We start from the raw sequence: 25,440 nt of genomic DNA on the forward strand, positions 1-25,440 counted from the left end.
AAATGTTAAATGCCAAAACATCAAAGCTCACTTTTTATAAACTAAACATTAAGCTAAAAGACTAATTTGAGAACAAGGCTTTACGTCAAGATTAGAACGCTAAAAATATGTTGCTTTAAAATAGCCACAGTGTTCTAATATGTGCAAAAATTGAAATTTTGATAACTGGCGAGGACTAAGCTGGGGTGAGGAAAGGATAGCATGCCAAATTTAATTCAGGCATGCCTGAAGGAGTACACATGTCACTGCACACCATTTATGACCAGGACTAAATAGCCAATTTGCCATATGTGGCCCTTCCATTCTTGCCTGTCAGGATGCTCGTATAAACATGTGCAACTCATCCGTAGGTAGTATTGGCATTGAGGATAGTGTCATCTTGCTCAAGTTCTAATGTTTACAATTGGGTTATATAAGAGCTAACTTGCAGTCAGGACCAACTGATTTACTTTACGGCTGTTGTTTCAATTTTGACAAAGTATATTTTGATTTTATGCTGCTTACCAATTCCTAAAATCGAGTGAAAGTCTGCAAATGTTAGTGAAATGTTAAATTTGTTTTTGACTTCGTATTTAGCACAGTTTTGTTTTTCTGTGTGTTTGAAAATGACAAACTACTAACTGTGGTCTTTATAAATGCTTAATGAAAATCTGATTTTAGTTTCCCTAAAATGGAATGTAAACACTTAGACAAAGCTGTTGATATATCACCTACCTTTGTAAGAAAGTTAATTGAAGAAAATAGAAATTTATGGACATGTGCAGGTAATAGAGTAATATTTCAGTTTTTTATGACCATTTTGATATGGCGCTAATTATGGCAATATAACAACTTTGTGTATCTATACCTGATGGCTTATGTGTGCATATACATTGTTTAGGTTTACTGAACTTGTCATGAGGCATTCATTTATACATCGACATATTTGTATTATATTTAAATTGTGATTTTTATTATGCCATGCCTTAACTGCTTTGTTCGTATTATTTTGGGTAAATAAAAGGATTGTGGCAGTTTTTGAAAACAATAAAGATCAGTAAAATAACAAATCAGTTTACATAACCATCTTTTTTATCTTTTGTAAGTGTCAAAATTTTATTTTGAAAATTATGGTAGATTGAACAGGCAGGTTGATGTATCTGACTGTGCAGTGGGACATAGCTTTTAGTGAAAGCTGTAAATACTCACAACAAGGCCATCATGTATAACTGTGGTTTGCTGTTCTAGTCATTGAGCATTGACTACTATGCTGTGTTGTAAAATTGATTTGAATTTTTTATTTTTTAGAATGCCGTTCAAATAAAAGTCCATGGATGTGTTTAAAATGTGGTATGGTGTTATGCGGCAGGTTTGTGTTTTTAGTTATGGTGATTTCATAATAATTATTAGTATTAAAAACTACGATCATTTTGTCATTATTTAAAACTGGGAGACATCTATTGCTTATTCTGCATTAGGTGGGTTTGCAATACACTGATAGCTGCTAACGAATACAAGTTATTTGACAACTTTAAATTGTTAAAGGTAGTGACTGCTTAAATCAAGTATTCAGTTAACTGAAAGATCAAATCTTACTATTTATGAATTTCAAGTTAGAAGTTGAAGAATAAAATTTCCAAGCTCTAATGTTGTTTTTCTGATTTTCGAAGCTTCCCCTTTATGCTTCCGTTCACATTCTCCATTTTAAAAACAAAAACAAGGCTTTTGTAATATGTATTCCGTTTACGTCAGTGGTCATGTTCCATCAAAACACAAAACCAATAGGTCTCAAGGAAATGAATGTATTTATCGGAAAAAATGTGAGTTTTACCCCCATCACCAAGAGGTAAAATTCGAAAGAATAATTTATTACTTTTTTTCTTTCTTTCGAAACTTTGAAAAAATTAAGGGCCTACACATTGGAAAAAAATTACATAAAAAGGAGAAGGAAAATACAGAAGTGAAATTACTGTTATATCATGCAACCAACTACATTTTTGGATTTTTTTGGTGGCACTTATTTGGCACATTCTTTTAAAATATAAGAATAATAAATCGTAGATGGACATGCTTTAAAAAAAATCCCGACCGACCTTAAGAGTTATTACAATAAATACATTTTATTACTTTACTCGTATCCTCTCCAAGAACTATCCACCTCTAGAACTTCCGTTGGGACTAGGGTACTCTTGACGTATCCTACAAGAGGGTATGCCACGACTTACACCTCTTCCGAATCATTAAAACTGGGCTGGGTTTTCGAGTCAACTTGCTCTAACGGGTTCATATTGAAAGTATGTATTGAACGAATAGAATGCAATCTACATATGTATCCCACAAGGAATAAAATGATAAAGACATCTCAGTGTTACTTCAGGGGGTTAATGCTTTTTTTTTGTTTAAGTCCTGAAAGTAGTATATGACCACTGATGTCAAGCTTATAATTACGCATATTAATTTTTTACCCAGTCTTTAACTGCGCAAACATTGAGAATGAACAAAGCTGTGCTTCGACATGGCCAAACAAAATAAAGTTTTGTTTATGTTTGTTTTTATCAAAGATTAAAGGGACAGGTAGCAGTTTTCTTTGTCAGTATACAAAATATAAGTTAATACAGCCATTATAATTTTCAAGCAGTTGCTACCTTTAAGTGTTTTTTAGAAATACGAAATTTTTATTTGAAATTCTTTTTTTTATCCATTGTAGGACCATATGTTTGTTTCCTGTAACATGTAAAAATAAAAGTTGAACCAATAAACTTGTACGTGTATAAAAATAATAGATTTTAGTCAATTATTTAATTTTATTAAATAGTAACAAATATAGAAAGAATAAAATGTAATTCATGTATGCATGTCAGTATTTTAAGAAATGTTGCTATTTTAAGAAGTTCACATAAAGTAGGCTAAAATTCCTAAAAATGTTCTCCTGAGTGTACTTTACAGAGACTGTTGAAAAAATATGATACGTTTATCTCATGTTTTTTTAATGGTTTTCACCTAAAAAAAAATAACAGCTGCTTGGCTTATTTTATGTGCTGGTTGCAAGAAACAAATATATTTTTAACAATGGCCTATGTTTGTTTTAGCTATATTGAAACCTTGTTTTTGTGCTTGAATGTTTCTACCTTGATAACATTGATCCAAAGTCTTTTTTTTCGGAATATTTTTTATATTTGGTTGAAATTGACACTTTTACCCTTGAGCAGCAGCGTCATTAAACCCTAATACAAAAAAAAATTAAGATTTTTTTTATCTCTTGATTAGCAGAGCTAACAAGTAATTATGTATTGTCTTAAATATGTAAAAGTCGTGAAATTGTCAATCATAACCAATTTCAAATTTCTGGTAAAGGTATGTGAATGGACATTGCAAAGCACATGGTGAATCCAATGAATTTCATTTTGTATGCATTGATGCTTCACTTATGGTGTTTTGGTAAGTATCAAAATCATTGAGGCAAGTCTAATTTATGCTGCATTTTCATCCTCTGTTTATTTAATTTTTTCCTAATTTTGTGTAGCTATCAATGCGATGATTTTGTCATTAATGATACCGAAACTGGAACAGTGGAGTTAATACGAACTGCACTGCAAACTGAAATCCCACAGTAAGTAGGATTTTATGAAATTAGTTGTTGGCATGCTTCAAAATTTCAAATGGCTAGAGGATGTTCTGTTTTATGTTTCAGTCAAAGAAAAAGAAGAAAACGAACAGAAGAACAGTTACTGCATCCAGAAACTCCTACAAAGTTATTAAAATCTTCATCAAAAGTAAGGTTATTGTTGTGTTTCGCTTTTAAATTTAAAAAATAAACAAACCAAGCTATACAGTTTTAAAAGACAACTGTGTAATGTCTATATTTTACATCAGTTCAAGATGAAGCAGTCTTTTTCAGGAGATGCCTTGGCACACGCCTAAATTGTTTCAGGTGTGTGATTAATCGCACGCTTGAAAAATAAATATTGAGTTTTCAAAATCAACCTGTAAAATCCATTTTAATTCATGAGCAGGCCTATTCATAGCCAACTTGACCATCCTAGCTAAATCACCGACTCCTGACTTAGTTAAAAAACCATATAGACATAAATCTCTCTAGCCTGCCTCCTTCGTCGTTGGTAACCAGGTCTTTCATAAGAAATCCAGCCATGTGGTTCTTACCTAATGCGGATGTGAATGCTGACGGGGCACGGATAAAGCAAGTCTGCAAAGCTGCACTTTCAGGCGAAACAGACATTTTATCATGAATTTAATTGTAGATAATTTCTTCATTTGAAAAAGCAATTGGAGACCATAGCAGGCTCGAATTTAATTGACTTTTTTCTTTATGCCAAAAGTGTTATTTTTATTCAAACAATTTTAAAAACCAAACGCGGTATAATTTTTTTTCTGTATAATTTTGTTAAAATGTAGCTGAACTTTCTAAATGAATTTTGAAGTTTTATTTAAGCCATGTGGATAAAGATTTTTTTAATTTGAAAACCAAGCATATTTTTGCCTATTTGCTTGTGATGACCTGCAAAATAAACAATAAATTTATGAAAATGACAGCATAGTCATGCATACTATTTCAGACATGTAGAAAAAGAAGGTAAGATTGAGAGAGTCATCATGTTTGGGGTTCACGATTCAAAAAGTCCCCCACTACTTTGGTTAACATTGTGAGCTTGAATTATTTGCCATAACTGTTTTTCTTTTATCAAAAAAAATTTAAAACAACTAACATGTGGCTAAACAAAGTGACTTATATATGTTGTCATTAGTGAAACCAGGTCAACATCTTAGGCTATAAAAAAATGTACCAAACTTGGCTGTAGTGCACTAAGCACTATAGACACGTTTTGGTTAACATGGTACATTTCACCCCCTGCCCTCGCTTTAAATCTTGATTATTTTGTTTTTAATTTAATTGTTACATATAAGCTCTGTTTTCATCTTTGTGCTAAACGTTTTGTAAATTCTTTTAAACCTCTAATTTGTAGGAAAACATGTACAGCAATTCACCCAAAAAATTAAAGACTGTTGGAATTCGGAACCTTGGAAATACATGCTTTATGAATGCTATTTTACAGTCTCTAAGGTTTGTAAATAGATTTATTATTTTTTTTGTTTGCTATTGGATAGAGGAACCATTTTCTTAAATCAACAACTTAGCAGAGATTTAAGTACATATATATTTTTATTAAATCACAATGTCAGCTTGATAATGTCAACTGTCATGTTCAATGAACCTTTTTCTTAGTCCTTGTGAGCTAGCCAGCAGGAATTGAAACTCTCTATGGAAAAAACAAAACAAAAAGTTTCAATTTTTCACTGACTACATTGGACGAGGGCAATGCTATTTAGAGGAATAGTGGTATCCCCCCTGAAGCATAGATGCATTATTGATTTCCTATTTCCTATTCTTGGACCTCCCTGAGCAAGATTTTTTGTGATTTGTATGTAGCAAATATCATATATCGATAACCGTTCAGGCATTCTTCTGGGTTTGGTGAATTGGTCAAGTTCTCATAATGTTTTACAGGCAGATTTGATATTGCACCTACTTAATTTTAAGTGTGTGCACACTTGTGTGTATGTGTATGTGCTGTGCTACATTTTCTTGAACAGCTCTGCATTCTGTGCTTTGCTCTTTTGTCTTTATGAATCGTTTTCGTATAAGTACTGTTTTTTTTTTCAGTAATCTAAAACACTTCAGCTGCTATTTCAAGGAGCTTCCTGCAATTGAGTTAAACGATGAGAAAGGAGACAATGGAAAGATTAAAAAATATTACACTCGTAGCTATCAACCTGACGATCTGTAAGTTGTGTTTTTACCAAAAAAGCATTTTATGCCCCACAAAACTTTCCTTCAAGTTTCCCTTTTTTAAATACCATTTTTAGCCAAAGTTAAACAAACATCGATTGCCAAGCATAATGGTAATATTAGAATCAATTTTTTTTATTTAATTTAAATTTGTCCAAAATAAAAATTTGAAACAAAAACAAAAAAACCTGTTACAGGACTGATATCAAATGCAGGAATATACCCTACTACAGGTAGCCAAAATTCAGATTTGGTGATACTCTTGTGATTTTAATAGTTAATCAATTTTACTAATGGTTACTTTGTATTTTTAGATCTTTGGTGGAAGAACTTCGTAAAATTCTTTGCGCTTTATGGCAAGGTGCAACTGCAGCTATATCCCCAGATGCATTATTTTCTGTTGTTTGGAAAGTTGTTCCACGTTTTAGGTTGGTTAATGTGGAAGAATTTTACTGATAGTTGTGGTGCATTGCCAACTGTTTCTCTATTACTACACTCTCTTCTTCTTTTGTTTTGTTTTTTAACTGTTCGCACACACAAAACAGTCTAAGATTAATAGCATTCCATTTGTAAATTTAACGTGTAACACATGTATATTATATATGTACCTACTAAATGGCAGAAAATGAGTAAATAAGCTCCAAGAGGCTATAATGTTTTACTGTGGGATAGAAATCTTTGATAAAATAAGGATAAACATCTGAATTGACGAATACCATGAAACAGTCAACAAAATACATATATATATAATATTTTTTTACTTTTTTGCCCTAAAATCAACTTATAAGAGGTCTTATTACATGACATTAATGTTACCTCTAAGGTCTTTAGTTAAAGGGTTAAGTATTTGTAACTAAGGGAGTATTTGTTTACTAATGTTGCTATGTGTTGTTTAATGACATTTTTTCTGTTTAGAGGTTACCAACAACATGACGCACATGAATTTATGCATTATCTGTTAGATCGAGTTCATACTGAATTGTTACAAACTAATATTTTTTCGAATGGCCGTGATACAATTGTATCTGGAATATTTGGTGGGCAGCTACAAAGTGAGGTAAAAATGAATATTGGTTAATGCTTTATTTAAACGTTCCACAACTACTAAAAACTTTATTACCTTTTGTTGATTTTCTATGATAAAAGCACCAGAACTGATCTCAATTTTTACTGTGTACCAATAAAACTTTCCGAAGGAACTTTTTTTACTGGAAAAGAATTTAATAGGGATCTAGCTTTATATTCATTGAAAATAGCCATTGATTGAGAAAAAGTAGAAAGCAATCCTAATTCTGCATTGATCAACGTTGATAGATTTGACCAATTTCATTAAAATAGAAACCCATCTTTTTTCTGTTCTTTTAATTCTTTTTTCATGTTAACTGAAGTTAATAAATTCTTATTCATTTTCAATAATTTAAATAAATGCCAAATGCTCTAAATATATTTTTAATTTTCTTTTCAGGTAACCTGTCTAAAATGTGGAACCATTTCAAAAAAGAAAGAACCTTATTGGGGTAAGTAGGAATAAAAGATTTCCCATAGTTAATCTGTGCTCAATTCTTTATCAGGGCACAGATCTGTGCTCAATTCAAGTTCTTTGATTTGCAGCAAGGGAAAAAACAGCAGCATCTTTAGCTGTACACAAATTTTTGATATATTGTCATGTATAAAACTAGTTTAACAATTTCCTTATCTGAATCCTTTTTTTTTTTTGAGATATGCGAGTGCTCTGAATTTTGATTTGCTAATAATTTTTTCCCTTACTCTAGATTTATCTCTTGACATTCCATGTAAATCGTCCAAGAAATCGAGTGCTCAAAAATTAGAACCTAAATCCAAAGTTTGTCATCTAACGGGTATGTTGCAGCTGTTGCTGTTTATAAAATGGATTTTCACATTTTAGTGACATTCCTTATTTGTTATTTTCTTTTGTTGCTTATGTTTTTTTAGATTGTTTACAACGTTTTATCGAAGTTGAAGAACTTGATGAATCCGAATGGTACACATGTGAGAAATGTAAAAAGAAGCAGCCGTCAACGAAAAAATTCTGGTTATTACAACTGCCTAACGTATAATGTTACAATTATTTGTAAAAACACTTCTTAGATTTTTTAAAGCTATTTTACAAAAAATGATAACTTTTCAAAACTCTCTTCAAAACTTTGCTAATTAATACATCCCACACAATACTTGGTAGTTAACATAATATCCAGGCAAACTGGAAATGAGTAAATAAAAGTTTCGCCAATTATTAATCATATATGATACTGTAAAATTAAAACCAGTGAAAATGAACGTCTATTTTCATTTTAAATCTTCTTCACCTCTTTTTAATGAATCTTTTCAATGTTTTTAAGAATTTGCAAAGTCTTTAACGTCTGGAAATAAAACTGTTAAAGTTGCTATCTCGATCATTTAGGCTCAAAATTGTTAGTAAACCTTTTTAACATATTCTTCAATGCTGCCTTTAAATAAAATTTTGCATCATTTTTTTTTTTATAGAATGTTTATTTATTTTTTTATATTTGCTAGGTATTATGTCTTCATTTAAAACGGTTTCGTTATTCACCTCATGGTCGAACGAAAGTGGACACATTTGTTCGTTTTCCAATCACAGAGTTAAATATGAATAGTTACATGCTAAAACAAGGACAAGTAAGTCTTTTCATGTTTTGTTGTTATACCTCTTACATCAGGCCAAGTTGACATGAAGTTTCTAAAATACTAAAAAAGCTTTAGTGATACTATGACTCCTTTATGAGTTTTTTTTAAAACTTATGACTCAGCGTTGCTTCATACCAATCACTTTTTCTTATTTTGATTTGTTTAGAAACAACATAGACTATCAACAAAGGCACATGTCTATGACTTAGCAGCTGCTGTCGTTCATCATGGTAGCGGGTATGTTTTTTCTCCTTTGAAGAAATTGCTCTTCTATATTATATTAAGGTTTAGTCCTAACCTATGCATTGGAAATTATTCCATTTATGCTGTTTCTTTTTTTCTTCTATGTTTGTCACTAAAGTTGTTTTCTCCTGCTAAATGTTTTTTCTAAATAAACCATGATCACCATTGGCAAGTTAAGAATACTCTGAGACTAACATAGAACATAATCTCAAATTTCAGCAATCAAAGCAAAACATCATTCCATAAGTGTATCTGATATTATGTTATACACCTTATGCCTTTGTACTTTTTGTTCTTGGATGTAATATATTATGCAAATGTATAACATTACCATTAATTTATGCCACATGTTGATTATAGTAAAATTGTTTTAAAATAATTTATCTTTGATTGTGTGTGCACAAATAAAAGTGATGTAAATAAAAGAAAGTTACTTTGGAACACCAAAAAATTGCAGTCTATTATATCTTTATATTTTGTTTTTAGGGCTGGTTCTGGGCATTATACAACCTATGCTAGGCATGAAGGTTAGTTGTGAAACCATTTTGTATTATAATCTTTATAATAATGTGTGTCAGCCCTGTAAATTCACATTAGCATTTGAAAGCCGAGCTACATTAATTCAAGAACAGCTTTTTATGCCGCCCTAATGTGTGCCAAAATAAGCATGTAAAGATATTAAACCTTGCTGCACCTAATTTTAATATCTTCTGTGCTTTTAGGTGCTTGGTATAACTTTAATGATAGTACAGTTTCGTTAACAAGCGAAGACTCAATCACACACTGTAAAGGTTACATCCTCTTCTACACAAGACAGTATCCTGATGTGAACATTATTGAACGTATTAAAGAAAATGTAAAGCGAGCCAAATAATTATAATAGATAGAGTGATTTTCTAAATGTTTTTAAAATTTTATATTAGTTTTAAATGACAGCGTGTTGTTGTTGTTTTGTGTGTATTTTTTGGTTTAGTTGTTTGAGTTTTTGTCATTGAATCTATTATTTTTTGTGAATCATTTGATGTTTAGTATTGCATAAAATGGCATTTTACTAATAAATTTGTTCACCTTACCATGTGTTTTATTTTAAGAATAATAACAGGTCCATATTTAAGTATTTGAACTGATGGTGGAGCAAAAGTTGTCTTCTTGTATTTATTTAGTAAAAATTGTGTAAAAGATCATCTAACAGAAACAGCTTTTCTTTTTTCATAAATAGGTTGTTACTCTTTAGTTTCAAATAAACTTCCCCCTCTGCTGCTTGATAGTTTTCCAACTTTTTTTTATATACTTTCTTCTTTGATATTCTGCATGTTCAAGATTCAAATTGCTGTTTTTAGTTTCTGCATTGCTAGAAACCTAAAAATTCCTTTTTGAATGTTGATCCAAAATTGTTTTAAATTGTTTTGTACCTGTTGGATACACAATTTTAGATAAGCTGTATTTGTTTTCTTTTGACTGGATATTGTTAATAATTATGTGTGCAATAATATAAAAAAATATTGCATTTATTGTATATATAGTTTACAATATAATTCATCTTCTTATCCATTGTCTTTTTTCCGTCTTTTTTCATGCAGAAATGTTAGATACGAAAAGTTTATATGGGTGACATACCTAACTGTAAAAGTTTGAATAATAAATCGACAACGTGAAATCATCACTGAGCCTAAAGTAGCAACACAATATTGGTGATTATTTTTTTCCAAATTTTTTACTATTGAAAGGCAAAGTTTTATCGTGGAATCTTTTGTCTGTCATCAACACGTATTTCTGCACTGTTTTTTTATCATATTTTTCTTCTTTTTTTAGGAGAACTGAGATAATATCATATTAATTTTATGCTATGTACAAGGCGCTTTATTCACATACCAATGCTGACAAAAATGTACTCTCCTTTAAACCTGGAGATGAGTTTAATTTGATTGAACAAATTGATGAGCATTGGTGGTCGATGTTGAGCACAAATGGCATTACTGGTCTTGTGCCTGCTTCATACTTGGAAATAAATAAGGTTTGTATTGTAATTTTTTATTAAATTTTAATTATTAGGGAAAAAAGAAAAATGGTAATTTTATAAGGTGTTGAATCCCACACAAATCCCACTTAAATTCCAAAATTTAGTTAATGTTACAGAGGTAGAACGCACGGATAGATTAATGTTATCTTGAGGAAAATGGTAGTGGGGAACCTAAAATTAATGTCACGCAGAGTGTAGAAATAAACATTATTTTTGACACCTTACATTTTAAATTCTTTTTAGAAAAATATCTTTAAGGGCGGATTTCCACTTAAAAAAAGAGAAAGGAATTACTTGATATGTAATAAGTGTGAAATGTTTTAATAATTTACTACCATTGTATAATTTATTTCAAAAGTTAAAGGTTCTCTTCAACTTCGAAATAAAATGCGTGCCAACAAGTTTTTAAAAATAGAAATAAAATTAAAAATAAATAAATAAATTTTCCCTGTTTTTTCCCACTTCCTAATTTATTTTATTTCAACTATAAAAAAAAAACATTTTACAGAAGATCTTTGTACAAAAAATGTTTAGAAAAAAAATGGATTTGTTAAAGTGGGAGCCGCCTTAAAATACTAAAATTAATTATAGAAATTTTTAGACGAAATACATATAGAAAAGTAAAGAATTGTATATCACAGTATCAACTTTACAAAATATGCCATTAACCATATTTTGTTATAATTACCCTTATTTTCTAGATCAGTCAGAAGGATGTACTCAAATCAATAGATGAATCAATTAAACTTATTCATAACTCTCCTAATACAGTTTGGAATGAAACTGTGAGGAAAAATATACAGTAAGTACACACACCACAAAAATTTAAAAATGCTTCATTTTGTTTTGTTAAATTTAATTTTACTTAAATTAATTGAAAATGGTCAAATTGATTTGATCAAATCTGGAAAGATTTTGAATTTTGTGCTAGCAATTAATGAAAACCCTAACCTTCATTTGCCTTTCTGCTTGTTATAGAATGACAAAGTGTACCCTTCTGTTACTATTTACAGAAAACTGATGGTTAACCGCGAAGCTATCTCATCAGGAAAGAGTTTGTGGACTAATCCAACTGCTGAAATTCCACACCAACCTAAGAGACTTGCTCCACAAGTACCTGCAAACAGTATTAAGAAAGGAAAGTCAACCAAAAGATATTCTGCACCTCTGCCACCTGGTTTTAAAGGTAAATAACAGTAATAACCAGTTATCTAACCACTTTCCTCGCAGACCTGCTGTGATGTTGTATGGGCTAGAGTCTTAAAGGTGGCTAACATGATTCAACTAAAGATGCACAATATTGAAGATGTTTTAAACAATGATATTCCTTGTGTGGCATATAAAAACCTCGATCCATTGTGTGTTTTTTGAATTATAAGTGAAAGATTTTTAGTAACATGAATTAAAGAGCCATTTTAGTATAGAAGATTATTGGCTGAGCAGAATAATTTGAAAATTCAAAGGGCAGCGTTTAACAATGCTGTTATAATTTCATACAGTGATGATTTATTTTTCTTATGCATGTTGAATTTGTAATGAAAATAATACTTCCTTCTTGGTTTTCATATTTAAGTTATACTATACATGTCTAATGAATTTTTAGAGGAAGCCTGGTGCTTTTAGCGAGCTGTTCTTTTCACGCTAGTTGTTCTTTTCACGCGAGTTGTTGTTCAACACATACATAACCCACTATAAGTAACTGCGTAGGATATTAACATGTCAAGTTTCTGCACGTCCACAAGTTAACTGAAAAAATTAGGTCAAAGTAATTGTTTCTTCAATTTTCCGAATCAGTATTGGAAAATTAATTACAATTATTAATTAATAATTCTTTAAAAATTTAAAAATATACAGGTAAATAAATAGATAATAAGTCTTTTAATATTTAATATAATATTTAATTGAACTGATTTTTAAACGATCTTATTTTTGGATTTTTTTCATGATATAGATGTTTTTTTAAGTTCATCATGCATTCTTATTATGGATTTTGCGTAGAGGTGGTGCTTTTGATGTTGTTCTTTGTTAAGTGGCAAATCTACATTATGCTAACAACAATCACAATAATATTGACTAATTCTCTACGGTGGCGCCCATACATTTTTGTGAACACAATAGCCTGATAAAATTCAAGGATTTGAGCCTTTTTGATTCATGTCGGCACTCAACAATTGCCAAGAGTGATACAAATTTGTTGTGGAATTCCCATCTTTTAAAGCCTAAACATACTTCCCAAAACAGGCAGTTCATAAATTTAAGTATTAAATATTAAAAGTATTCTCTTTTGCTAATTTTCAGTCATAAGGCATTTCTTTTTGATTTTTAGATGCCGCACCAACTTCTGATGCTTCATCAGAGGCAAACGCTAATGGTGCCAGTAGTAAGATTTATAATATACAAGTTAATAAAGGAGACATTAGTCCTCTTAATATGAAACAACCTTCGAAACGAAACAGTTCTGAGTCATCAAATGAAAGCCTAACCAGTCCCACAGGTACACATCAGGTATATTTACCATCTTCTGGTAAAAAGGATCAAGTAAATACTTCAAAGAGCACAACAACAAAAGATGTTAAGCTAAAGGTAATTGAGGGAAGTAACATAACAATCTCCAGAATGGGTGAATCAAGTTTCAAAACTATCCGATCAGATGAAAATGTAAAATCAAAACAAGTTGATAACCTGATACAAAAATCTCCAAGTACTAAAAATACAGAAAGTTTTTCTTTTGTGCCACATAACACCATATCGAGAGACTCCTTTGCGTCCAGTGACATGAGTACAATAACTTCAAAGTCTTTGTTGCAACAAGATACAGGATGCTATGTACCCGAGGATTTGGGGAAACAACTTATTGATGCTGTAAGAGGAAGGTATAGTATTTGAGGCCGTTGCTACATAATGTTTTTGTTGTTATTGTAGTTGGTATTTTTGCCATTTGCAAATCAATTCTTCCACATATCTAATAGTAAATGAAACATCACAAAGCCAAAATATCTTTAACAGTGATCAACAGGGATCCTACTTCTCTTAATTAAGATTGTTGACTAGATGTTCTTGATTGCTACGTTTTAAAAGCATCTTATTTTAAATTTTATTGTATTCATTCAAACTGTAGGTAAACAGCATTAAGGAAACAAAAATAATTTTAGGTGTAAGATGAGTTTTAATAAATCATTAGCGGCCATACGTTGTGTTCTACAAACCATTGGAAACGAAGTACCCTCAATCTCTGAACCACTAAAGAAAATTATGAAGCAAATTCAGGATGATAAGTTGGTAAGATTTTTTTTCCAGATTATTTTTCATTCTGATTGGACAAAGATAATTGCTGTCTCCCACCAGGTTAATAAAATAACACTAGGCGAAACCTATTTTTTTCTTGTCTGTAGAAATTTCTTTTTTGTACATAATTTTAGAATGTGTTTCAAGGTTCTTTGGCTGAGGAAGATGCAAACCGGCTGTGCGATGTGTTGAACCAATTAACAGAACATAAAGAGGACTCCCAGCAACGAAATTGGGCCATACATGAAGATTTCTTAGTGATCAAGGAGTTGATGGAGAATTTGATGAGCATCATGGTAGTAGTGCATTTAATTTATCAGTGGCTTTTTGGTACTCACAGATTTGCAACAACTTTTAGGGGAATTAAGCCTCAAACCTAAATAGCATTATCTCGGTTAACATTATGTTCGTTTCCCAAAGTCTGGTCAAAATTTTGAAAAATAAATATTATTTTGATTGATTTTAATATAAAACTTACCCCATCTATAAGCGAACGGTAAGCACCATATACCATGAGGTATCTTACGCTGAAGAAGCATAAAGGTAGGTTTCCCATACTATTGTGTTTTTCGCTCTAGCGTAGAAAGCTAAGGAGCATTTTTCTCTTGTGTTTGAACTTATGGAAATCAATTTCTCGCTTGAGAGAAAAGATGTTTAGAATAAAATGGCTGACGTAAAGAGAAAAAACCTTTGGCTATGAAACATTGTGTTTTTTGGCAGCGAATTAAAAGAAGATGTAACAGGAAACAACAACTAAGAAATTGGATTGCGCAATTCTTTACATTTTCTTGTATTTCATTGGTTAAAAAGCTCGAGAGATAAAATACGCTCTAAAAAAGTTGAATGAGTTCAACTTTTTGAGAAAAGCTTGGGAGCATATTTTTACGTCGAGTCAGCGGTCATTCTACTTCATTGTGCATGCCTGTGAGAAAAGCTCTCAAGTTTTTTCCGTTTGAGCGGTAAAAGCAGTCTTATGGAAACCTACCTTAAGCTTGCACTGAGGCAAGCAGTGAGATATGGAAAATTTAAGCTCCTGCTCTGACTCTCCTGTTTGTAGATCATTCAAGTGACTCTAGTGAAACGTCGGTAACAGGATGTTACATGAATGAGCTTGAATACTCTAAAGCAGAACTTGAAAAAGTGACTTATGAATCTAGTGATAGCGAAGAAGAATTAAATTTAAGCAGACTTGAAAATTTGCATTGGTGTAACTGTACATGTTGCGAACTCTCCTTATATATGAATAAGGAAGTCTTCAAAAAATATATTTCTTGTAAATATTTGAAAGACCATATTTTTCATAGTTACACAAAAATAAAATATTCTTTTTATCTTCTTATTTTCTCACTTTTCGCTTTATACACACCATCGCAGATTATTTAATTAAATTAAAAATAATGCCATTCCTTAAGTAGCAATTAAAAAAGGAGGAGAGGCCATGTGCCTCAAATAACAATTTGTTTCAAAGAAGTTTTGATAAATGAATAAATTTCTTTTGAATATTTTATCTTTAATCCTGGTTTACACTGTAACTCAAACTTTGATTCAGCATTTTTAAACAAACAATAACAACATCATCATCATCATTCTCGGCTTAACATCCGTTTTCCATGCTAGCATGGGTTGGACAACAACGAAAAAGCAAAATAAAGTACAACGGACTAGAGTTATATTTTTTGAATTGTTATGTTTATTCACATTGTGTAAAAACTTTAAAAAAGACAAAGATATCAAAAAATTGTAATGAACGTAAAGTACGTCATAGATCTCCACCGCAGATATTGTTTTGATTTTTACATGGCGATTACTGTTGTCAACTTTATGCTAGAAAAGATGTAAATTCAAAAAACTTCAATTTTTTTTATATACCATCAAAATATGTAGGCTTTGTAAAAGATATTTCCGAAAAAAAAATATCTGGGCTTAATTCCCCTTTAAATTTGATGTACCTACATGTCAATAGATGAGATGAGATGAATATTAAGATTATTAATGAACCATATATTTAGTAAAAGATTTTTGTGCAGCAATTTCTCTTTTTTATTCACAGCTATGTCAAAATCTTTATTTTACCTTTTATGAGAAGTCGGCCCTGTTTTGCATGACTTTTTGTCTAAAGTAAACTTTTATACTACGTTTACACTAAGCACTTATACGGATTCCAAGAAAGTATCTGGATTCAAACAGAAATGTAATAGTTTGAAACCAAAGATATTTTATTCGTTTTCATCTGTTTCCACACATACAGAAAAATGCATAATTTTTGCATTAGTGTATTGTACCAAATTTATTCAGATAAATACCATATTGTCGGTTTACATTACAAAATTTATACGGATTCAAGCAATTATTGCGAATTCTAATTAATGTAGAAAAAAACTTTTCTTATTTTTTTATCGTTTTCATGCTGAATTTGTATAAATTTGTAAAATCTAATGTAAATGTGATTCCACTAAATGTCTATTTTTAGTAACTGGACTCATGGGTCTGGATAAATTTGCACAGTTGTAAACACAGTATTAAAGATTTTTAAAGACCAGTCTGAACCAACTTGTGAACACCATTTTTCAAATAAATAGCCTCCTTGCGTAATTTTTTTTATAAATTTATCGTCTCAAGTCTGAACACAGTGCATCGATATACTGATTCAACTAATTTGTTCTTCCTGCTACTTGATGTGGTGTAATATTACTGAGTAGACTTTAATAATGTTGGCGTGAACTTTTTTTTAAGGACGAAATTGATCCAAGTATATGTCGTTCTGTTTTGGAAGAAGATGAGTATCGATACATCAATGATCTAATATTATACTATCAAATGGTGAGAAAACTTGTCATTGCCAAAAGAGACTAGATCATCTTGATTTCCTCCCTTACAAAACTCACTGTCTGTAAGACAATTTCAAACCCAGGGGTTTTTTATCCAGATTATAATTGCACCTATAATCATAGAAATAACTGCCATCCAAATAAATTTTGTTACTTCCTGTTAACAGAAGGGAAAGCGTTATGAAATAGTGGTGCGGAAAATATTGTACAACAGACAATTCCCCTATTGAATTTTCCACGGCCTAACGACAAGTAGTTCTGATTACAAAATATCTTCAGAGGTCTACGCTAGATATGCTCTGCTCCTTCTATGTGACTTTTTTCTTTATTAGGAATCTCGTTCTAAGCTTCGTATATCTCTTCTTCATGCATTTGGATGTTTCTGTCAACTTGGTAAACAGTTTATATCACAGCTCCTTTGTTCCGTTCTACCCACTGAGCTTGCACAAGATATGCTACAAGATCAAGCTGGTGAGTAATTTTTTTTATCACTTTATTTTACACTAGTTGTCATGGCTTTAATTTCCCTAATTCTTTTACTAATTTTTACATTTTTCTTTTCATCATTGTTTACTATTCTAAAATTTGCTACAAACTCTTGATTACAAATTACTACACAATAAAAAAATGTTATCCAAGCTATTAAAACACAGTGTAAATGATATCTCTTATGAGAGGGGAAATAGTTCTCCTAATAGTTGTAATATAGCTTTGATAGAAAATTTTGAAGCTTTAGAGGTGGTGATTAAACCCTGACTCTATACACAAATGACCTGTGTATGTTTTTTTTTGCCTCATTTTAACGCCTAAACACACAATATTGCACCATACAGTTTTTTTTCTTACAGTTTTATGTTTGAAGGTGCGCATATATATTTTGAGATAATATTTCCCATCCTATTTTGGTGAAGGAAATATGTTTATTTTAACGCCCTATGAAAGCTACAGAAAACCCAAAAACAAGGTGATTAGTCTTAATACATGATAAATCATTGTCTATGCAAGTAATTGAACATAATTGAAACCTTTAGAATCGCTATTATTACCATATGAGAGATTAACGTATTTTAAAACAGGGACTCTTACTGAAATTAAAAATACCAAGAATTTATGTTAATTTGATTAAAACAGTTGTGGGTATTAATTGAAAAAAGAGTTAGAATGAGATAAAACAAAACAGAACTAGCATGTAAAAAAAATATAAGAAAAAAAGTCAAACAAAACCATTTTTCGTTCACATTCTTAGGCATATTTGTCAGCTGGGACAGTCTTATAGACAGACAATAATTCCTTGTTTCGTCCTTTATCACATTAAACACATTGTGTTCGTTTTGCCTGTTAAGAAAATTTTAGTTATCCTCTGAATTATTTGCCTAATTAATAACAGTATGAAATAACGTCGACCTAATTAACCCACTAAATTCAAAACCACATTTCAATTTTTGCTGACATCAACAATTAACCATGAAAGTCAGCAGTAAAATAAGCCTGCTATCTTGGTTGTTTTATTGTGGGTATTATATCTGCAAACCAATTTTAAGAATAAGTTTGGAAGTTGCAGGGTTATGATATTTTTGCACCAAAATTTCTCCACTCAACCTTTACAAACAAGTTAAAATCTGTAGTTTTAGAATAATAACGGTCGTGTCAAGCTCGGCTGTTGAGACCAGTATTCTGTTCTTTTCACTAATAATTTTGAGCTAAATGCACATAATGTTTTCTTCTGTGTTCATTTTTTTTAGATATTTTCAAGTTTGTGAGTTCATCCTTTCTACTAACCATGTTATTTTCTACTGGTGAACCTGTGCCATATCATCATTATGGTGAGATTTTGACTTTATTACCATACTCAGTTGTTGCTACTTTATTACTAAACTCAGAAATAGGAACATGCGCATAACTAAAGGAGTGTACTGAGAGTCTGGTGCATATAAAATTAAAACATGACACATGCAATTGCATGTGTTTGCATTTATACGACTTATGGAGACTTCTGTGCGTTGCTAACTAACACTATGGGGACCTTCTGCACTGTGGGACAAATTTCTCTGGCCCATAGTACATTTTCCTTGAAAACAATTTTAAACTTCAAAATAAGGTTATTTATCCAGTTTACAAGCAGTGTTGCCATAAGTTGTGTCTGTGTGCAAACTTATGGGCTATTTTGTATGTCATTTACTTACTAAAATCCTGTATTGTGGGGACAAATATTACAAATTTGATACAGTGTGTTTAAGAGGAATAAAGAAATTATTTTTTTAAACCTAAAAACCTTTTAACCGCTTGTATATAACTCGTGCAGGTCACAAATTTATATTTTTGTTGTGTTTTTTTTTAACATTAAACACTCAGCAAATCCAGTTGTAAATTTCTCGCCACAGTAAGTTGTCTATCTATCGACAAGGATAGCTTTAGAATGCTAAGACTTAAGTTTTTTTGCAGTTCAGTTTAATGAGGATTTTATTGAGTTCGTACTCAATCAAATTGAAGATCCTCCTGATGCTGACACAGAGGACGAAGTCGCAGACGGTTTGGTTGGATTGTTGTTGTCATATAATCTACATTTTAAAAGTAAGTAGGTGATGTCAGACATTAGCGCAATCTTAAGAAATAACTACATTATAACTACATTATGATTGATATTTCCAGCAACAAGAGTAAACACTGTCATGCAAGTTATGTCAAGACGAAACGTGTTCAGAACATTGTCAGAAAAAGTGTTGTTACTGCTCAATAGGGAAAGTAAGATTGTTTCGAATGTTGTTTCAAAATGTTCCTTGAACTCCCAAAACCTTTTTTTATAACAGTTCATTTTTCATCTTTCATCTCCTCTACTTTTCTTCACTTTGCAATAAAAGAACTTAAAGAATTTGTGTTTCCTTATTTTCTATGCAATACTTTGAGCAAGTCTAAGACTTAGTAAACAGCCTGCTATGGTCTAGGTTTTTTGTCAAAATAAGGGTTTAATAAACTTTTGAGTTCACCCTAGCTTATTCATAGAAAGACAAACTTATTGTTTTGTTTTCATTTTTTATTACTTATATCTATAATATTAAAGGGGTTAAAAACAAATCAGACCGAAAACATAGAGAATGCTGAAGTTTTTGTTGCAAAAATTGTAATTATAGCTTTTGTTAAGTGCAGTTTTTGCTTTTTAACTCGCCTTGTATTTGAAATAGTTTTTTTTCCCTTTCAGATGACCCAACTGCTTTATTTGAGTTCAACGATAGATGTCCAGATTCAGTCGTGAAATTTCTGATGGATGTCTTTGCGGATACAAAAACATCTGGAATGTTCTTCACTAACGACTTATATGTCCTCTTCGACATCATTTTGAGACAACTTACTGACAGACAAAAGAAAGATAGGGTACATTTTACCTTGCTTTTTGAGATTATGTTTTTCCATAGAGTTCATGCAAAGAATTACTTCTTTCAACAACCATCAATGCTTTGTTTAGCATTGGTGTAAATGGGTCAGCGATGTAGCTATTTCTGTTGGTGTTGTAAAGAACCTTTTGAGTTTGTCTTTACTTTTGATTTTTTTGTTTTAGATTTAAGCCCTTTTCTTACTACTATAATCATTTCACATTAGACAGGAATTTGTGGGTACATGTTCACAAGCAATTTACCACATGTAAGCATGGCTTTATTTTTATGTAAAGGTTTGTTTCCTATTCCCCCTTCTCTTTAGGTTCGGACCGAATATCTGTCCCTGTTTCACAGTATATTGAACACAACTCATTACCATGAACACAAGCATCGTTCACAAGAATTCAAGCGATGCTTTTCAGAAATATTAAGCAACAGGGAAACAGAAAGTGAAGTGGACGTCTATATTGTTCGAGAAATTATGACACGCTTTGCACAGTCTTTTTCCTAAAATTTTCTTCAAATTTTATGTTGTCTTTGGTAGCAATTCTTTATTTTGGGAACGTGTTAATACCTTTTATTTCTTTTTGTTGTGACTATATCTTTTGTATTGTGTACACATACACATTGAAGCAGGTAAAGCTAATTCTTTTAAAGTGACAAAAATTTAATAATTAGTATTGAATATATTTTGCCTTCCTTTAAAGATGGACTACCTTAATCAAGGTAAATTTAATTGTAAGAATATATTTTTTGGCTTTTCAGGTGAAATTTTAAACAGTTTTGTCCAGCGAGAGAAATTCAGAATATTCATACTTTCTGTTACCCATATCGTTAGTACAGGAAGATAGTAAGTGGAAAACATATTACAGTTTCAACCACCACGATTTAAAAAAAAACTGGTTTAAGGTTTTTCATCCATTAGAAAACAATTGCCCTGTTTAAAATTTCAATATTTACTGGTATGGTCAAGACTGTAACAGTGCCATTCTAAAGTCAGGTTAGGTCTAAATAAAATATTTTGTGCATAAATATTATAGTCATTAATTTAATTATATTTTATGGATCTTATATATATATATATATAAGGCATCGGCACGATTATATAGTATATATCATTTATAGTTTATTATTTATAGCACAGTTTTTTAAAAACTTTTTGTATACATGTATATTTTAGATAAGAAGAATTGTTCGGATTTATATTCTCAAATTATTTTGTTGTTCTTATGTGACAAGGAAGCAAGGTTAAATTCCTGTGATTAAATTAATGTCTACTAGTCTAGTGTTTTTCTACTAGCAATGTGAATGTTATATGAGTAGTGTTTTATAATTGGTAAAAAAGAAGGTTGCCAAATTTTTGTTTCCGCAAGAAGTCATTTCAGCAATTTTTTTGTTGGTTTCACACAAATTGTCAATGTGGAGCTGCACTTGTCAATGATTAAGACTTAGAACATAGGATCTTGTGTTGTTTGGTTGTGCCAAATCTTGCTAATTGCTGTTTATTTTGGAAGATAGATTTTCAATGAGTTCTTTGTTATTGTTTAAAACTTATATTTCTTCTATTTCTAACATTGTTGAACAAAATTACTTTATATATCAGTGAGTGAAAAGTTGGCACTTTGTATTATTCCGTAACGTCAACAAAGTGTTATATAATAAAATTTAATTTTCAGGAGAATTGAAAATTTTCTATAGTAATATGGCTTTATCAAAAGTTCAACTTACTGCGATATTAGAATGTAATATTTGCTTAGACACCTGTCATAAACCAAAAGAACTAAACTGCGGACACACTTATAGTCAATATTGTTTAGAATGGTATTCTTGTTTTAAACAATGATGGAAGTGCTGAACTTTCTTGGCCATTAAGATGTGATAAGAAGACAATGCTAAATGAACCTGAGACAATTAACAAATACATTTTATTGTGTGACATCTTGGATGAGATGTAAGTATGATTTTCTTACACCATTCTAATTGGTGTATATGGAAATATATCTTTGAAGGTGTTTCGATTCCTATGCTTTGGTATGTTTCTCAGTATTTGTGTTAAAAATCCCTCAATAAAATAATATAATTTTGTGACTATTTTAGTGAGCTCCAGGATTATCACTTGATGCCATCATGACTCATCAGTTAACAGGCCTCTGTAATGGCTACACATGTTGTTAATCTACAAAGTTTAGTCTTTCTTCTTTCAATTCACGTTGTCTTACATGATAATCCTACGCAAATGATCTTAGCTCACAACATGTATTTTATTCTATTTTAAGTGTTATTTTTTCAATTTTTTAATATACTCTTGTTAGGTGATTGGAAGAATATTTTGCAAAAGATTTCTATGATGTTTAGAATCTATCACATGGAGCCATAGATTGGAAGCATGTAAGGATAAAGGCTCCAGTCACTAGTGGGTCTCTTTATTATAATTACAAAGGCTTTTTTAGCTTCGTATTAATGGCAATTTGCAATGCCCGTTATATTTTTTCGTTTTTCGATATAGGGGATTATGGTTCCAATAATGACAGTGGTGAGTTTCACAGGTCAGCTATTGGAAAATCTTTTTTTAACAAAGAAATGAATCTTCCTAATCCCAAATGTATTGAAAATTGGCCAGTTTTTGGTCAAATTCCCTATTACTTAGTTGGCAATGATGCATTCCCATTTTAAAAATGGCTCATGAAACCTTATCCTGGCCAAGGTATCTAAGAAAACCAGGCCATTTTTAATTACAGATTGTCAAGAGCATGAAGAGTTATTAAGAATGAATTTGGTATACTAGCTGCACACTGGTGAGTGTTCATGCAACCAATACAAACAAAGGCAGAAAACGCAGAAATTCTAGTCAAAGCAGCAATTTGTTTGCATAAATTTCTGCGTCAAACAAATAGTGCTGGTTATTGTCTGACTGGTTTCATTAACACCTGGAATAACAAAGGACAGATTAAGGAAGGTGAATGGAGATGCTTAGTTTCTAATGGTCAAAGTAGTTTGACTAACCAACATTCCGCCTATAAGAGGATCTCAACCACCTAATTCTGCTAAAGGGGTCAGGGAAAACTTAAAATTGTACATCAACTCTATGGAAGGTTCACTCTCTTGGCAATGGGAACATGTAAGAAGCAGGGGAGTGGTAAGACAATTCAAAGAATAAGTTTTATTAGATTTTGTAAATATTCTTTAGTTAAGTAACAATAATATTTGTATACATAAAAGCTTTTAGTCCATGTTCTAACTAGGCCAAAATTCATTGTTGGTCTTGAGAGCTATCACTTTTAACATATTGAGATATGGTGGATTTGGAACTGATACTAGGATTTGTTACACTTACAAATGGGTTTGAAAATTTTGATGCTCCTGAAATATTATCATCATAATCACCAATTCCCCTCTCCATCTCATTGCTGTCGTCTTGGGTTATTGTCTCACTGTTGCCATGCCAGTTAAAAGTTGTTTCCCTTTCAATAATATATGGTTCTAGCAAGCCTAATGCACCTAAAATAGGAGGCCATTTAGCTTCTTCAGCTCCAGCACCACTTTTTGTTTTGTTTTCCTCTTCCTTTTTTCTCTCCCATATCTATTTCTTATGTTTAGGAACAATTTTTCAGCAATACTGGCCAAAAGAAAAGTAAATTAACATTATTGGAATATGCTTTGTACTTAACATATATCAATATAATAGATTCAACAACAACAGCAACAAAAATTAAGTATTTTTAAAAAAATTATTTACGTACCACTAACAAGCTTGCTTCTTTGACTACATCCTCCCAAGCAAGTTTTTTCTTGTTTTTATTTTTAAAACTTTTGTCTTGTTTATTATATAACACGGGGTATTTTCTAACCGCTTCACTCAATTTTTGCTCATTTTCAGTTGTCATGATTTTGACTTTATTCACTTCTCTCAGCGAAATGATTATTTTTTTTAAATTTTTTTCGAGTGAAGCAAGAGCAACGCAATGATGCAAGATATAAAAAAATTGATATTCTTGCATTGTTGCGTCGTTCTTGTGTTACTTACTTCTTTTATGTTCACAGGGTGCGCAAGATTGAAGCAACGCAGAAGCAGTGCAGACGCAAGTAAGTGTGAATCAGGCTTATGTCAGCAAAGCAAAGCAAAATGTGAACAGATTATTAGCTATTTCTGTACAACATGCAGTTCAAAGATGCAAAACATATACTCTTTTTTTCATCAAATTACATATATTATTAATGTCATTTTTAATAAAACTTGCAAGAGCTGCAACTATTGTGTAAGCAACACCACTCGCTTGACAAATTTGTCTGTATCGTTGTGAAAATTGTTAAAGTGTATATTGTACACACAACATAAGAATCGTGAAAAATATACAATTTTTGATTTTGGATTGGAGGCCAAACTGGTTTAAATCCTTTATCACATTATTTTATGAAACAAAAGTGGTTAACAAGGAAATATAGTGTCACTTTGATTTTCTAAGTATTTGCTCTTAAATTAAAATAAAGAAAGTTGGAACGAATATGAGGTTATCTTAAAATGTTAAATAAAGAAGAAGAAAATCTATTCAAAAATTTGATGATAAATCGGAAGAATTTAAAGCAAAACTAATTTCTGTTGGTTTTGTTCACAATATTAAAGGACTGCCAACGTAATTGCCGACGTAAAATACGAAGATACGGATGTTGCGTCGGCAAAAAATTTGCCGACGTAATTTTGTTGTGAAATTTTTAAATAACAATAATTTTGGTTTTGTTTGAGCTTCTTCACTCAATGCGACTACAAAATAATTAAAGTCGATTTTCAGTAAATTAGGCCATTAGGCTGAGCTAGAAATGGTCGGTGTTATTATGAAAAACGTATTGCGTATAATCCGCCAACTCCGTGAAAAAAACACATTTAACGTCCTTATATCCATATCGTCAACATATCGGTTATTTGAAACTTTTATTATCGTAGCGCTATCTGCCGTGGACCGTTCGGGAGGTATGACAAGAAAAAAATACATTTAATTGTGGACAAATAAGCCGGATCCGACATGTACTATCATCCGATAATGCCGTAATGGATCCTTCAACTCCGTGAAATTTGAAAAACACGTTTGCTTTCTGATGACTAGCAAAAATATTTTAAAAATTAAAATATTCATTTGAAAACATTCTCGAATCATTGGAACCTCAGTAAAGGTATATATAACATGACCATAATTATAATCAATAATTAACTGAGATAACAATATATATCAAAAATGACCACCGTCG

At 31.2% G+C, this 25,440-nt stretch overlaps 2 protein-coding genes across 3 annotated transcripts; both read left to right on the forward strand.

Moving 5' to 3' along the window:
- Positions 1 to 636: 636 nt before the first annotated feature.
- LOC130644486 (ubiquitin carboxyl-terminal hydrolase 3-like) lies at positions 637 to 10,242 on the forward strand. The gene is made up of 16 exons (XM_057450123.1): positions 637 to 764; positions 1,288 to 1,348; positions 3,334 to 3,417; positions 3,503 to 3,589; positions 3,671 to 3,752; positions 4,962 to 5,059; positions 5,660 to 5,779; positions 6,100 to 6,213; positions 6,701 to 6,842; positions 7,251 to 7,302; positions 7,558 to 7,644; positions 7,739 to 7,857; positions 8,321 to 8,443; positions 8,619 to 8,689; positions 9,182 to 9,222; positions 9,418 to 10,242. Exons 1-16 carry the CDS (start codon positions 671 to 673, stop codon positions 9,567 to 9,569), a joined length of 1,527 nt encoding a protein of 508 aa, XP_057306106.1. The 5' UTR covers positions 637 to 670; the 3' UTR covers positions 9,570 to 10,242.
- A 240-nt stretch (positions 10,243 to 10,482) lies between these two features.
- Positions 10,483 to 21,402, forward strand: LOC130644461 (NCK-interacting protein with SH3 domain-like). 2 transcript variants are annotated; one of them, XM_057450087.1, is made up of 13 exons: positions 10,484 to 10,709; positions 11,417 to 11,517; positions 11,729 to 11,901; positions 13,042 to 13,588; positions 13,868 to 13,994; positions 14,135 to 14,296; positions 16,734 to 16,820; positions 17,161 to 17,299; positions 18,571 to 18,651; positions 19,271 to 19,399; positions 19,478 to 19,570; positions 20,025 to 20,197; positions 20,522 to 21,402. In XM_057450087.1, exons 1-13 carry the CDS (start codon positions 10,542 to 10,544, stop codon positions 20,708 to 20,710), a joined length of 2,169 nt encoding a protein of 722 aa, XP_057306070.1. In that variant the 5' UTR covers positions 10,484 to 10,541; the 3' UTR covers positions 20,711 to 21,402. The 2 variants fall into 2 exon arrangements, with proteins under 2 accessions (XP_057306078.1, XP_057306070.1); XM_057450095.1 differs by lacking the exon at positions 19,478 to 19,570 and having other exon boundaries at positions 10,483 to 10,709.
- The last annotated feature ends 4,038 nt before the right edge of the window (positions 21,403 to 25,440 follow it).

This window comes from Hydractinia symbiolongicarpus, chromosome 1 (genome assembly GCF_029227915.1).
Source record: "Hydractinia symbiolongicarpus strain clone_291-10 chromosome 1, HSymV2.1, whole genome shotgun sequence".
NCBI lineage: Eukaryota > Metazoa > Cnidaria > Hydrozoa > Anthoathecata > Hydractiniidae > Hydractinia > Hydractinia symbiolongicarpus.